The 16019-nt window shown below is 55.1% G+C and overlaps 1 protein-coding gene across 1 annotated transcript in view; it reads right to left on the reverse strand.

The window, feature by feature from the left end:
- Positions 1 to 16019, reverse strand: part of SLC9A3R2 (SLC9A3 regulator 2) — a 58603-nt gene that overhangs the window by 3419 nt on the left and 39165 nt on the right. The window contains exons 3-6 of the mRNA XM_038762854.1: positions 7675 to 7854; positions 2262 to 2415; positions 539 to 582; positions 262 to 324 (exon numbers count right to left, since the gene is read on the reverse strand). Of these exons, the coding sequence (XP_038618782.1) occupies positions 262 to 324; positions 539 to 582; positions 2262 to 2415; positions 7675 to 7854 (441 nt within the window). The remainder of the gene's footprint in view (positions 1 to 261; positions 325 to 538; positions 583 to 2261; positions 2416 to 7674; positions 7855 to 16019) is intronic.

Consider the following 16019-nt stretch of genomic DNA (forward strand, 5'->3'; position numbering starts at 1 on the left):
GCGCTTAATAAATGCCATTATTCATTCATTCATTCATTCACCTGGCAGACAGGCAGTGGAGCCGGGATTAGAACCCATGACCTTCTCATTCCCAGGCCCGGGCTCTTATCCGCTACGCCATGCCGCTTCCCGACTACGCCACGCGGCTTCCCGAGGAGGGGCTCTGGACTGAGCCGTGGCCGTGCCAGAGGGGGTGCCCGCTGCCCGCCCCTGGCCACCTTCCCCCCGGCTGTCAATGGGGAGGGGGTCCCCGGCGGTTACCTCAGGGTCCTTGTCCGGGCTCTGCAGGTCACTTTGGGAGGAGTAGGTGGAGCTGCCATTGAGCTGGGAAAACACAGATCCGTTGGTCCGGTGTCCGCCCGCCTCCCGCCCCGACGGGAGCCCCTTTTCCTGGCCGGACAGAGGATCGAGCGTGGCCCTTCCTTCCAGCCCTGCCGGTCCCAAGAGCTACCGACCTCCCGGGGACGGGCCCCTACCTCCCCTGCCCATCCTGCCCGGGCCGGGCCACACTGACCCCATCTCCGGATGGCGTTCTCACCTGGCTGTGGGTTGTCCCATTAGTGACGGGGGGCGGCAGCGGGCCTGCAGAGGAAACAGGGGGGGTGTCACCAGTGGGCCTCCAACCCCCACCTCCATCCCGTGGTGAAAACCCCTCTGCTTCTCCACAGCCGGCTCCCCCTCCCAGAATGTCCTGCTCCGACAGGCCGGGCAGGTGGTGCCCCCGTCCCCAGCGGGCACAGAAACCCTCCCACCCCCACTCACCCCACTTCTTGCGCCCCCCAACTCCAGGCGGGGCCCACAGTGGGACCTTCTGGAAGGAAGGAAGTGGGGGAATTTGAGGCCGGCCCCTCTGTGACTCAAAGGATGGGTGGGGACCACCAGGGACGGGCCTGCTCTTTTTAAAAGCCGCCCCACCGGGGCCCTGCCCTTCCTGCCCCTCACTCCCACCCCAATGGACACTACCCTAGACAGCCTTGGGGGAAGGGGAGCGCGGTTCACAGCCAGGGACCCCCAGAGTCACCCGGCCAGCCCCTGCCTCTGAACCCGCCGGCCTGGGGGTGGATCAGAGTGGACGGTCTCGACGGGTTGGGAGTCCCTGCTGTGGTGATCCGACATCATCCGGGTCTGTAGGGCGTCCCCTACAACTATCAGGGGACACCCGCTCCCTACCACATCTAATCTGCGGGAGGGTCCCCTGGGATCCCGTCACCAGCCCCGAGTGGAGAGCAGAGAAAATGAAACGGAGAAGAAGCTGGAGACTGAGGAGTGCCAACTCCACGAGAGCAGCGACCATCGCTTCCCTGTTTTGCACTTTGTACAGTGCGCTGCCCAAGTGGGCGTTCAATACGGACCACTGCTGTTACTACTGTCGTACTTCCCCCAGCACTCAGTATAGTGTGCTGCACCCAGTAAAAAGCCCTTGCCACTGCTACTGTCCAACTTGCTCTGGCACTCAGTACAGTGAGCTGCACTCTGAGTGCTCAATAATAGTAATAATGGCATTTATTAAGTGCTTACTATGTGCAAAGCACTGTTCTAAGCGCTGAGGAGGTTACGAGGTGATCAAGTTGTCCCATGGGGGGCTCACAGTCTTAATCCCCATTTGACAGATGAGGGAACTGAGGCCCAGAGAAGTGAAGTGACTTGCCCCAAATCACCCAGCTGACAATTGGCGGAGCCGGGATTTCATTCATTCATTCATTCAGTTGTATTTATTGAGCACTTACTTTGTGCAGAGCACTGTACTAAGCGCTTGGGAAGTACAAGTTGGCAACATATAGAGACGGTCCCTACCCCACAGTGGGCTCACAGTCTAGAAGATTTGATTTGAACCCATTTGAACCATCGGTGGATTTGAACCCACTGAGCCACGCTGCTTCTCTAAATGCCATCACTCCCTGCGAAGGGGAAGAACACAAGTCAGCGTGGCTCAGTGGAGAGAGCCCGGGCTTTGGAGTCAGAGGTCATGGGTTCAAATCCCGGCTCTGCCAACTGTCAGCTGTGTGACTTTTGGCAAGTCACTTCACTTCTCGGGGCCTCAGTTACCTTATCTGTCAAATGGAGATGAAGGCTGTGAGCCCCCCGTGGGACAACCTGATCACTTTGTAACCTCCCCAGTGCTTAGAATAGTGCTCTGCACATAGTAAGCGCTTAATAAATGCTATTATTATTATTATTATTATTAAGTCAGACTGTGGGGAGGGGGCTCTCCTGGTGGGGGAAGGGGCGGGCAGGGGGAGGGAGGGGTCGCACAACGTCACCTTTGAGATGGTGTTCGGTGGGGACGATCCCCAGGTCCTTGAAGTACTTGTCCGTCTCCGGATCGACCACTAGAAGCCGGGCCTCGCTCTCTTTGGCCTTGATGCTGGACACCACCTCCGAATGCCGCATCCCCTCCACGTTGAAGCCATTGACCTGAGGGCCGACGGGAGGTTACCTGAGCGGGGCTGGGGAGAGGCCGCGGGCCTCCTCTCCCCACCCCTCCCCTCTACAACCCTCCCGGGCCTTCCCTTCCCCCTTCCCTGACCGCCATCTTCAGCGTCTCACTAATAATAACGGTGCCGCTGGTTCGGCGCTGAGCCCTGGGGTAGAGGCGATACAATCAGGGCGGACACAGCGCCCGTCCCCAGCAGGTCTCACGCTCTTCAGGGGGTCAGTAGAGTTCAACAGAGGATGTAGATCGGGCCTCTGCCCTCGAAGCCGACACCCTGATAGTTCTGACCATATGCTAGACTCTAAGCTCCTCCTCTGGACTGTAAGTTGGGCGCGGACGGGGGATTTAAGCACTTAGTACAGTGCTCTGCAGACAGTAAGCGCTCAATAAATATGATTGATTGTCGTCTCTTCCAACTCTGTTGTATTGTACTCTCTCAAGCGCTCAGTACAGTGCTCTGCACACAGCAGGCACTCTATAAATTTCACTGATTGATTAAATTTTGATAAATCTCTATCTTCCTCAGTTTCCAGTCCTCCCCGAACTTCTCTATTTGTAGGCTGTGAGTCTTGAGAGGGACAGGTCCGTGTCTAATTCCAACTACATACTCTTTCCAGCACTTCATCCAGTGAGTGCTTAATACTATTCTTACTACTCCCCCTCCAATCAATCAATCAATCAACGGTATTTATTGAACGCCTATTGTGTGCCGTCCACTGGACTGAGCGCTTGGGAGAGTCCAATACAATACAGTTGGTAGACACCGACTCTAGACTGCAAGCTCATTGTGGGCAGGGAATGTGTCTTTTTATTGCTGTATTGGACTCTCCCGAGCACTTAGTCCAGTGCCCTGCACACAGTAAGTGCTCAATAAATATGACAATGAATGAATACGTTCCCTACCCTCACTGAGCTTTCTGTCTAGTAGGGGAGCTTGCTCTCTCTGAGGTCTCCACAGGGCTCCCCTGTCTCCTCATCCTCCTTCCATCTCCTGGTCTCTCCCACTTTTTTATGGTATTTGTTAAGTGCTTACTATGTGCCAGGCACTGTACTAAGCACTGGAGTCGACAGAAGCCAATCAGGTAGGACACTGTATATGACCCACGTGGGGCTCACGGTCTTAGTCCCTATCTTACAGATGAGGTGACTGAGGCCCAGAGAAGCGAGGCGACTCACCCAAGCTCACACAGCAGACAAGTGGCGGAGTCGGGATTAGAACCCAGGCCCTTCTGAGTCCCAGGTCTCGGCTCTAACCACTCGTCCTGCCAACCACATTCCCTCTCCCGGAAACTCCAGGACCTGGGTTCTGCCAACCCGGCAGACTGTGACTAAACTGTGAGCCCACTGTTGGGTAGGGACCGTCTCTATATGTTGCCAGCTTGTACTTCCCAAGCGCTTAGTACAGTGCTCTGCACACAGTAAGCGCTCAATTAATACGATCGAATGAACCCGGCGGCCTCCTGCTTCTTCTCCAGCTGCCCTCCCCTTCCTCCCCCGGTGGCTCCTGTTGCTATGGTGTTCTCCTAGGCACCTAGAACAGTGCTCTCTGCCCACAGAAATGCTCAGTAAGTATCCCTGGAGATGGAGAATGATGTGGGGCAGAGACAGAAACAGCGGCCGGGGTCAGTTTCCCCCTCCCTCCTGCTCCAGCACTATCTTTAATTTACTTTAATATCGCTCTCCCCAGCTAAACTGTAAGCTCATGGAGGGCAGGGACCTTGTATGGTTTGCTCCCAAGTGCTTCACTCAGTAAGCGCTCAACCAGAGTTTGACTCATTGGCCACTTCAGCCATTTAACTTCTCAACACCTCTGTTTCCTCACCTTTAAAATGGGGATTAAATAATAATAATAATAATGGTGGTATTTGTTAAGAGCTTACTATGTGCCAAGCACTGTTCTAAGCGCTGGGGGAGATACAGGGTAATCAGGTTGTCCCACGTGGGGCTTACAGTCTCCATCCCTCTTTTCCAGATGAGGGAACTGAGGCCCAGAGAAGTGAAGTGACTTGCCCAAGGCCACACGGCAGACAAGTGGCGGAGCCGGGATTAGAACCCATGACCTCTGACTCCCTCCGATTTATGAGCCCCATGTGGGACAGGGACCGTTCCCCACCTGATTATGTTGTACGTACCTCGGTGTTTAGTATAGTACCAGACACAGAGGAAGCGCCTAAGAAGTAGCATTATAATAAATGCTATTGATTGGTCTATCGATCCGGGCTGAGAGAAGCGGATTGAGAGTGGTCAGGGGTGCGCTCAGCCACGCAGCTAGCCATCAGCCCACAGGCCCGGGCTGGAAGACATCGGGCTGCGGCCATGTCACTCTGATGATAATAATAATAATAATAATAATAATGACATTTACTAAGCACTTACTATGTGCAAAGCACTGTTCTAAGCGCTGGGGAGGTTAATAATAAAAATAGTAATAATGATGGCATTTATTAAGCGCTTACTATGTGCAAGGCACTGTTCTAAGCGCTGGGGAGGTTACAAGGTGATCAAGTTGTCCCACGGTGGGGGGCTCACAGTCTTAATCCCCATTTTACAGATGAGGGAACTGAGGCCCAGAGAAGTCAAGTGACTTGCCCAAAGTCACATAGCTGACAATTGGCAGAGCCGGGATTTGAACCCATGACCTCCGACTCCAAAGCCCAGGCTCTTTCCACTGAGCCACGCTGCTTCTCTACAAGGTGATCAGGTTGTCCCACGGGGGGCTCACAGTCTTCATCCCCATTTGACTGATGAGGCAACTGAGGCCCAGAGAAGTGAAGTGATTTGCCCAGAGTCACACAGCTGACAATTGGCGGAGCTGGGATTTGAACCCATGACCTCCGACTCCAAAGCCCATGCTCTTTCCACTGAGCCCCCCTGCTGATGAAACCTGAGGATCTGGGGGTGCCTTGTGGAGCTGTGGGGAGCCTCCGGGGAGATGGGGCCGGGGACGTCCAGCGGTGACCCTGACCTGGTGACTCTGGGAGGCAGGGGCACAGCAGGGTGACCATCAGGGCCTGCCTGAGGGCCAGTGGGGACGGACCCCCCAGAGTTGAAAGCCAACTCTGAGGTGCTGGCCAGTTGCTTAGCAACCATCCCACCTCCTGCCCAGGCAGGGAATGGATGGGGCCCTTTTGGGGTCCCCCAGGCCCAGCTCAGGTTGGGGAAAGGCCCATCAGTCTCCCCCTCATGACCCTCCCCTGACCCGGCCCCCCAAGGGGAGACCCCTCTGGGCAATCCCCCAGTCACCCCATTCTTGCCCACCGCCACTGGACAGGGGGCTGAGAAAGGCAGAGGCAGAGGGGCGGGGGTACCGGGCAGGCGGCATAATAATAATAATGATTGTGGCATTTTCTCAATGCTTACTGTGTGCCGGGCACTGTTCTAAATGCTGAGGTAGCTAGAAGATAATCAGGTTGGGGGAAGGAGGGAGAGAATATGAGGCCCTTCTCTCCTCCCCCGGCTTCAGGGGCTCGGGGCTCAGCATAATGAAGCACTTTGACATCAAATATTTATTTAAGCCGCCAAGTGCCAGGGGTGGCTCAGGTTTCCCAACTCCCCAGGTTGGACAGTAGTCCCCGGCCGCCTCCACGCCTTCCCCTCCCCACCCACTCCATGCCCGCCTCTATAATAATAATGGCATTTATTAAGCGCTTACTATGAGCAAAGCACTGTTCTAAGCGCCTCTACCCACTTGGGTCCCCTGTCCTTGGTCCCCCTCGCCCTGGGCAACAATCAATCAATCAATCGTATTTATTGAGCGCTTACTGGGTGCAGAGCACTGTACTAAGCGCTTGGGAAGTCCAAGTTGGCAACAACTAGAGACGGTCCCTACCCAACAGTGGGCCTACAGTCTAGAAGAAGTTAAAACAGTTAGAAGCAGGGGGCTCCTCCCCAGACAGAGCAGGGCTCACTCGTCCACAGCAGGAAGGAGGAGGCCGGGGGGAGGCTGACCCCAAAGCACCTAGAGGGAGACCCCCAGGGCGGTGGGAGGAGTGGGGAAGGGGAGTGGCCCCGCGTAGGGTGGCACCTCTGGGGCCAACTCCCTCCACTCTGCCAAGAACAGGGGCTGATGTTAATATGTTTTGTTTTGTTGTCTGTCTCCCCCTTCTAATAATAATAATAATAATAATGGCATTTATGAAGCGCTTACTATGTGCAAAGCACTGTTCCCAGCGCTGGGGAGTTTACAAGGTGATCGGGTTGTCCCACGGGGGGCTCACGGTCTTAATCCCTGTTTTACAGAAGAGGTAACTGGGGCCCAGAGAAGTGAAATGACCTGCCCAAAGTCCCACAGCTGCCAGGTGGCGGAGCTGGGATTTGAACGCATGACCTCTGACTCCAAAGCCTGGGCTCTTTCCACTGAGCCATGCTGCTTCCCTTCTAGACTGCGAGCCTGCTGTTGGGTAGGGGCTGTCTCTACATATTGCCAACTTGGACTTCCCAAGCGCTTAGTACAGTGCTCTGCACACAGTAAGTGCTCAATAAATACGAATGAATGAATGAATGAATGAGTTATTGTTGGGGACTGATGAAACTCCCCGCCCCCACAACTCCCACCCTCCTCCTCCTCCTCTTCCTCCAGCCCCAGAGACCCCAGCCCCTGAACCAGCCCAGCAAGGCCTCTCTCCCTGCTCCCCAGCTTCCCTCCTCCTCATTCTTTCATTCAATCGTATTTATTGAGCGCTTACTATGTGCAGAACACTGGACTAAGCGCTTGGGAAGTTGGCAACATATAGAGACGGTCCCTACCCAACAGCAGGCTCACAGGCTAGAAGGGGGAGACAGACAACAAAACAAAGCATGTGGACAGGTGTCAAGTCATCAGAATACATATTGTACATATTTATTGCTCTATCTATTTATTTATTTTACTTGTACATATCTATTCTATTGATTTTATTTTGTTAATATGTTTGGTTCTCTGTCTCCCCCTTCTAGACTGTGAGCCCACTGTTGGGTAGGGACTGTCTCTGTATGTTGCCAACTTGGACTTTCCAAGTGCTTAGTACAGTGCTCTGCACACAGTAAGCGCTCAATAAATACAACTGACTGAGTGAATAAAGAGAAGTAAAGCTAGATGCACATCATTAACAAAATAAATAGAATAGTAAATAGCATATCCCCCCCCCGCCCCACCCCAGTGCTTAGAACAGTGCTTGACACATAGTAAGAACTCCCCCTCCAGCCCCCAGACCTGCCCGCAAAGCCTCTCTGCCCACCCCCGGATGCTCTTGGCCGGATACCTCGATGAGCCTGTCCTGGGCGCGGAGGCCGGCGTGAGAGGCGGGAGAGTCGGGGTCCACTGAGCGGATGTACTGTCCGGGCCGGGCCTTCTCGCTGTGCAGGTTGAAGCCGTAGCCGCTGGGGCCCTTGGTCAAGTGGCACAGACGCGGGCGGAGCTCTCGGGCCTGGCCGTTCATGCCCTGCGAGGGGGGAAGGGGCACAGGGGGGCTGTGAGCCGGCAGGGCCCACCCCGTCAGGGGCAGGGACAGTGGACCTAGTTCCCGCCCCTCCCTCACGTCAGGTCCTCCTCCCGTCCCCCAGAGTATCCCCATCTAATAATAATGATGGTGTTTGTTAAGTACTTACTATGTGCTACTCTTCTATTCGTTCATTCAATCGTATTTATTGAGCGCTTACTGTGTGCAGAGCACTGGACTAAGTGCTTGGGAAATACACGTTGGCGACATATAGAGACGGTCCCTATCCAACAGTGGGCTCACAGTCTAGAAGGGGGAGACAGACAACAAAACAAAACATATTACATCTTCGAGACTGTGAGCCCACTGTGGGGTAGGGACCGTCTCTATATGTCGCCAACGTGTACTTCCCAAGCGCTTAGTCCAGTGCTCTGCACACAGTAAGCGCTCCATAAATACAATTGATTGATATTAACAAAATAAAATAAATAGAATAAACATGCACAAATAAAATAAATAGAAAGTAATAAATACGTACAAACATATATACAGGTGCTGTGGGGAGGAGAAGGAGGTAAGGCGGGGGGATGGGGTGGGGGAGGGGGGAGCAGGTGATCCGGGGTAGATACAATACAAGGCAAACAGATTGGACACAGTCCCTGTCCCACGTGGGGCTCACGGTACTAACCCCCATTTGACGGATGAGGTAACTGAGGCCCAGAGAAGGGAAGTGACTCGCTCAACGTCACACAGCAGACAAGCGACTGAGCCGGGATTAGACTATCAAGGCTGTACTCTATCCAGTAGGCCGCCCCGTTTCTAGTCCTCCCCCCAGAGTGTCTCTGTAGTCTACCTTTCCCCCCTGGAGTGCCCCCAACCCCTGCCCTTCTCCGACCCACCACATTCCATCCCCATCTGCTGACCGGGACCAGATGCCAGGATGGGCGGCCGGGTCCTCCTCCCCATTCCTCCATCCCTCCCCTGCTTCCCAGACCCAAATCCATCCCTCTCGCTGGACTGTGTCCCCGGGGGACCCCTAACCTCCCTCCCATCCCCCTGTGAATCCCAGAGCTGGAAACCAGACCGTCCAGTGGAAAAGCAGCGTGGCTCAGTGGAAAGAGCCCGGGCTTTGGAGTCAGAGGTCATGGGTTCAAGTCCCGGCTCTGCCAATTGTCAGCTGTGTGACCGTGGGCAAGTCACTTAACTTCTCTGAGCCTCAGTTACCTCATCTGTAAAATGGGGATGAAGACTATGAGCCCCACGTGGGACAACTTGATCACCTTGTATCCCCCCCAGCGCTTAGAACAGTGTTGTGCACATAGTAAGTGCTTAACAAATGCCATTATTATTATTAAAAGCAGGCGCAGGGGCCTGCCTCAGCCACCTCAACTGTAAAATGGGAATGAAGACTGTGAGCCCCACGTGGGACAACTTGATCACCTTGTATCCCCCCCAGCGCTTAGAACAGTGTTGTGCACATAGTAAGTGCTTAACAAATGCCATTATTATTATTAAAAGCAGGCGCAGGGGCCTGCCTCAGCCACCTCAACTGTAAAATGGGAATGAAGACTGTGAGCCCCACGTGGGACAACTTGATCACCTTGTATCCCCCCCCAGCGCTTAGAACAGTGTTGTGCACATAGTAAGCACTTAACAAATGCCATTATTATTATTAAAAGCAGGCGCAGGGGCCTGCCTCAAAACCGACCTCCGCCAGGAAGTTTTCCCCCCTTCTGACAGCCTCCCCTACCTCTTCATACCTCTCCTTCCCAAGGTACTGGTTCCCACCCTCAGCTCCCCCCAGGATTCCTGGGAAAATCAGCTGCCGGGCCCACTCGGATTCCCTCAGATCCCACTCTTTGTAAATATTTCCGTCTGCCGTCTCCCCTGTTAAAGGGAAATGGGTCTGTTGAACTTTCCCGGCTGCTCAGTGCCTTGCCGGAGGCCCGGAGGATGCTCGCTCAATACCCTTATTTTTGGATTCTTAATTACGACATGATTATCGAGGGCGGCTGACAACCGGGAAGGATGCCCAGGCCCGCCCCACCGGCTGTCTCCCCTACCAAATGAGCCACAAACGTGCCAAGTTTGTGTGTTTGTGTGTGTGTGAGGGAGAGTGGGAGCAGGGCAGGCGGGGGGTCAAGGGGGAGAGCGCTGTCATTTCCTGTTTAAACCCTGAAGAGTGGCTCATTAACCTCCCGGCTCCTCTGCCCCTTTCTGCCCCCGTCCAGCTGCTGGCTGGACTGCCCAGCGATTGACCCCAGATCATCCTGCCGGTGGTGGGGGGAAGCGTATAATAATAATAATAATAATGGCATTTATTAAGCACTTACTATGTGCAAAGCACTGTTCTAAGCACGGGGGAGGTTACAAGGTGATCAGGTTGTCCCACGGGGGGCTTCATCTCCATTTTCCAGATGAGGTCACTGAGGCCCAGAGAAGTGAAGCGACTTGCGCGAGGTCACAAAGCTGACAATTGGCAGAGCCGGGATTTGAACCCAAGACCCCTGACTCCAAAGCCTGGGCTCCTTCCACTGAACCACGTCGCTTCTCAATGAGAGGCATATGAAGAGCTGGGGTGGAAACCAGAAAGTTGGGTTGGATCCTCTCCCTATCCCACGTGGGGCTCACGGTCTCCAGCCCGATTTTGCAGACGAGGGAACTGAGGCACAGAGGAGTTAAGCGACTGGCCCAAGGTCATGCAGCAGACAAATGGCAGCAAATCTTGTGCCTCCCAGGCCCGTGCCCTAACCCTATGCAGCAGACAAATGGAAGCAAACCTTGTGACTCCCTGGTCCGTGCCCTAACCCTATGCAGCAGACAAATGACAGCAAACCTTGTGACTCGCAGGCCCGTGCCCTAACCCTATGCAGCAGACAAATGGCAGCAAGCCTTGTGACTCCCAGGTCCGTGTCCTAACCCCATGCGGCAGACAAATGGCAGGAAACCTTCTGACTCCCAGGCCCATGACCTAACCCTATGCAGTAGACAAGTGGCAGCAAACATTGTGACTCCGTGGCCCGTGCCCTAACCCTATGCAGCAGACAAATGACAGCAAATCTTGTGACTCCCAGGCCCCTGCCCTAACCCTATGCTGCAGACAAATGGCAGCAAGCCTTGTGACTCCCAGGCCCGTGCCCTGACCCTACGCAGCAGACAAATGGCAGCAAACCTTCTGACTCCCAGGCCCATGCCCTATCCCTATGCAGCAGAAAAATGACAGCAAACCTTGTGACTCCCAGGTCCGTGTCCTAACCCCATGCGGCAGACAAATGGCAGGAAACCTTGTGCCTCCCAGGCCCATGCCCTAACCCTGTGCAGCAGACAAATGGGAGCAAACCTTCTGACTCCAAGGCCCGTGCCCTAACCCTATCCAGCAGACAAATGGCAGCAAACATTGTGACTCCCAGGCCCATGCCCTATCCCTATGCAGCAGACAAATGGCAGTAAGCCTTGTGACTCCCAGGCCCGTGCCCTAACCCTAGGCAGCAGACAAATGGCAGCAAGCCTTGTGACTCCCAGGCCCGTGCCCTAACCCTATGCAGCAGACAAATGGCAGCAAACCTTGCGACTCCCTGGCCCCTGCCCTAACCCTATGCAGCAGACAAATGACAGCAAACCTTGTGACTCCCAGGTCCGTGTCCTAACCCCATGCGGCAGACAAATGGCAGGAAACCTTCTGACTCCCTGGCCCGTGCCCTAACCCCATGCAGTAGACAAATGGCAGCAAACATTGTGACTCCGTGGCCCGTGCCCTAACCCTATGCAGCAGACAAATGGCAGTAAACCTTCTGACTCCCAGGCCCGTGCCCTAACCCTATGCTGCAGACAAATGGCAGCAAACCTTCTGACTCCAAGGCCCCTGCCCTATCCCTATGCAGCAGACAAATGACAGCAAACCTTGTAACTCCCAGGTCCGTGTCCTAACCCCATGCGGCAGACAAATGGCAGGAAACCTTTTACCTCCCAGGCCCGTGCCCTAACCCTATGCAGCAGACAAATGGCAGCAAACCTTCTGACTCCCAAGTACGTGCCCTAACCCCATGCGGCAGACAAATGGCAGGCAACTTTGTGCCTCCCAGGCCTGTGCCCTAACCCTATGCAGCAGACAAATGGCAGTAAGCCTTGTGACTCCCAGGCCCGTGCCTTAACCCTATGCAGCAGAGAAATGGCAGCAAATCTTCTGACTCCCTGGTCCGTGGCCTAACCCCATGCACCAGACAAAAGGCAGGAAACCTTGTGCCTCCCAGGTCCATGCCCTAACCCTACGCAGAAGACAAATGGCAGCAAACCTTCTGACTCCCAGGCCCGTGCCCTAACCTCATGCAGCAGACAAATGGCAGTAAGCCTTCTGACTCCCTGGCCCGTTCCCTAACCCCATGCCGCAGACAAATGGCAGGAAACCTTGTGCCTCTCAGGCCCGTGCCCTCACCTTATGCAGCAGACAAATGGCAGCAAACCTTCTGACTCCCTGGCCTGTGCCCTAACCCTACGCAGCAGACAAATGGCAGCAAGCCTTGTGACTCCCAGGCCCGTGCCCTAACCCTATGCAGCAGACAAATGGCAGCAAACCTTCTGACTCCCTGGATCGTGCCCTAACCTTATGAAGCAGACAAATGGCAGCAAGCCTTCTGACTCCCAGGCCCGTGCCTTAACCCTATGCAGAAGAAAAATGGCAGCAAGCCTTCTAAACTCCCTGGCCCGTGTCCTAACCCCATGCAGCAGACAAATGGCAGGAAACCTTCTGACTCCCAGGCCCGTGCCCTCACCTTATGCAGCAGACAAATGGCAGCAAACCTTCTGACTCCCTGGCCTGTGCCCTAACCCTATGCAGCAGACAAATGGCAGCAAGCCTTGTGACTCCCAGGTCGGTGCCTTATCCCTATGAAGCAGAGAAATGGCAGTAAACCTTGTGACTCCCAGGCCCGTGGCCTAACCCCATGCAGCAGACAAATGGCAGCAAACCTTGTGACTCCCAGGCCCGTGCCCTAACCCTATGCAGCAGACAAATGGCAGCAAGCCTTCTGACTCCCTGGCCCGTTCCCTAACCCCATGTAGCAGACAAATGGCAGCAAACCTTCTGACTCCCAAACCAGGGCCCTGACCCTATGCAGCAGACAAGTGGCAGCAAACCTTGTGCCTCCCAGGCCCGCGCCCTAACCCAACGCAGTAGACAAATGGCAGCAAACTGTGTGACTCCCTGGCCCGTGCCCTAACCCTATGCAGCAGACAAATGGCAGCAAGCCTTGTGACTCCCAGGCCCGTGCCCTAACCCTATGCAGTAGACAAATGGCAGCAAATCTTCTGACTCCCAGGCCCGTGCCCTAACCCTATGCAGCAGACAAACATCAGCAAGCCTTGTGACTCCCAGGCCCGTGCCCTAAACCTATGCAGCAGACAAATGGCAGCAAACCTTCTGACTCCCTGGCCCGTGCCCTAACCTTATGCAGCAGAAAAATGGCAGCAAACCGTCTGACTCCCTGGCCCGTGCCCTAACCCTACACAGCAGATATATGGCAGCAAACCTCGTGACTCCCAGGCCCATGCCCTAACCCTAGTCAGCAGACAAATGGCAGCAAGCCTTGTGACTCCCAGGCCCGTTCCCTAACCCCATACAGAAGACAAATGGCAGCAAGCCTTCTGACACCCAGACCCGTGCCCTAACCCCATGCAGCAGACAAATGGCAGCAAGCCTTCTGAGTCCCTGGCCCATTCCCTAACCCATGCAGCAGACAAATGGCAGGAAACCTTGTGCCTCCCAGGCCCGTTCCCTAACCCCATGAAGCAGACGAATGGCAGCAAACCTTCTGACTCCCAGGCCCGTGCCCTAACCCTGTGAAGCAGACAAATGGCAGGAAACCATCTGACTCCCAGGCCCGTGCCCTAACCCTATGCAGCAGACAAATGGCAGCAAACCTTCTGACTTCCTGGCTTGTGTACTAACCCTATGCAGCAGACAAATGGCAGCAAACCTTCTGACGCCCAGGCCCGTGCCCTAACCTTATGCAGCAGACAAATGGGAGTAAGCCTTGTGATTCCCAGGCCCGTGCCCTATGCAGCAGACAAATGGAAGCAAACCTTGTGACTCCCAGGCCCGTGCCTGAACCCTATGCAGCAGACAAATGGCAGCAAATCTTCTGACTCCCTGGCTCGTGCCCTAACCCTATGCAGCAGCCAAATGGCACCAATCCTTCTGACTCCCAGGCCCGTGCCCTAACCCTATGCAGCAGGCAAATGGCAGTAAGTCTTGTGACTCCCAGGCCCGTGCCTTAACCCTATGCAGCAGAGAAATGGCAGCAAGCCTTGTGACTCCCAGGCCCGTGCCCTAACCCTATGCAGCAGACATATGGCAGCAAACCTTGTGACTCCCTGGCCCGTGCCCTAACCCTATGCAGCAGACAAATGGCAGCAAGCCTTGTGACTCCCAGGCCCGTGCCCTAACCCTATGGCAGCAAACCCTGTGACTCCCTGGCCCGTGCCCTAACCCTATGCAGCCGACAAATGGGAGTAAGCCTTGTGATTCCCAGGCCCGTGCCCTATGCAGCAGACAAATGGAAGCAAACCTTGTGACTCCCAGGCCCGTGCCTGAACCCTATGCAGCAGACAAATGGCAGCAAATCTTCTGACTCCCTGGCTCGTGCCCTAACCCTATGCAGCAGCCAAATGGCAGCAATCCTTCTGACTCCCAGGCCCGTGCCCTAACCCTATGCAGCAGGCAAATGACAGTAAGTCTTGTGACTCCCAGGCCCGTGCCTTAACCCTATGCAGCAGACAAATGGCAGCAAGCCTTGTGATTCCCAGGCCCGTGCCCTAACCCTATGCAGCAGACATATGGCAGCAAACCCTGTGACTCCCTGGCCCGTGCCCTAACCCTATGCAGCAGACAAATGGCAGCAAACCTTCTGACTCCAAGGCCCGTGCCCTAACCCTATCCAGCAGACAAATGGCAGTAAACCTTCTGACTCCCTGGCTCGTGCCCTAACCCTATGCAGCAGCCAAATGGCAGCAAACCTTCTGACTCCCAGGCCCGTGCCCTAACCCTATGCAGCAGACAAATGGCAGTAAGCCTCGTGACTCCCAGGCCCGTGCCTTAATCCTATGCAGCAGAGAAATGGCAGCAAACCTTCTGACTCCCTGGCCCGTGGCCTAACCCCATGCAGCAGACAAATGGCAGGAAACCTTGTGCCTCCCAGGTCCGTGCCCTAACCCTATGCAGCAGACAAATGGCAGCAAACCTTCTGACTCCGTGTGCCCTATCCCTATGCAGCAGACAAATGGCAGCAAACCTTGTGACTCCCAGGCCCGTGCCCTAACCCCATGAAGCAGATAAATGGCAGCAAGCCTTGTGACTCCCAGGCCCGTGGCTTAACGCTATGCAGCAGACAAATGGCAGCAAGCCTTCTAAAATCCCTGGCCTGTGCCCTAACCCCATGCAGCAGACAAATGGCAGGAAACCTTGTGCCTCCCAGGCCCGTGCCCTAACCCTATGCAGCAGACAAATGGCAGCAAACCTTCTGACTCCCTGGCCCGTGCCCTAACCCTATGCAGCAGACAAATGGCAGCAAGCCTTGCGACTCCCAGGCTCGTGTCCTAATCCAATGAAGCAGACAAATGGCAGCAAAACCTTCTGACTCCCTGGCCCGTGCCCTAACCCTATGCAGCAGACAAATGGCAGCAAACCTTCTGACTCCCTGGCCCGTGCCCTAACCCTATGCAGCAGACAAATGGCAGCAAGCCTTGCGACTCCCAGGCTCGTGTCCTAATCCAATGAAGCAGACAAATGGCAGCAAAACCTTCTGACTCCCTGGCCCGTGCCCTAAACCTATGCAGCAGACAAATGGCAGCAAACCTTCTGACTCCCTGGCCCGTGCCCTAACCCTATGCACCAGACAAATGGCAGCAAACCTTCCGACTCCCAGGCCCGTGCCCTAACCCCATGCAGCGGACAAATGGCAGCAAACCTTGTGCCTCCCTGGCCCGTGCCCTGACCCTATGCAGCAGACAAATGGCAGCAAACCTTCTGACTCCCTGGTCCATGCCCTAACCCTATGCAGCAGGAAAATGGCAGCAAGCCTTGTGACTCCCTGGCCCGTGCCCTAACCCCATGCAGCAGACAAATGGCAGCAAACGTTCTGACTCCCTGGCCCATGCCCTAACCCTATGCAGCA

Source organism: Tachyglossus aculeatus, chromosome 21 (genome assembly GCF_015852505.1).
Source record: "Tachyglossus aculeatus isolate mTacAcu1 chromosome 21, mTacAcu1.pri, whole genome shotgun sequence".
Classification (NCBI taxonomy): Eukaryota; Metazoa; Chordata; class Mammalia; order Monotremata; family Tachyglossidae; genus Tachyglossus; species Tachyglossus aculeatus.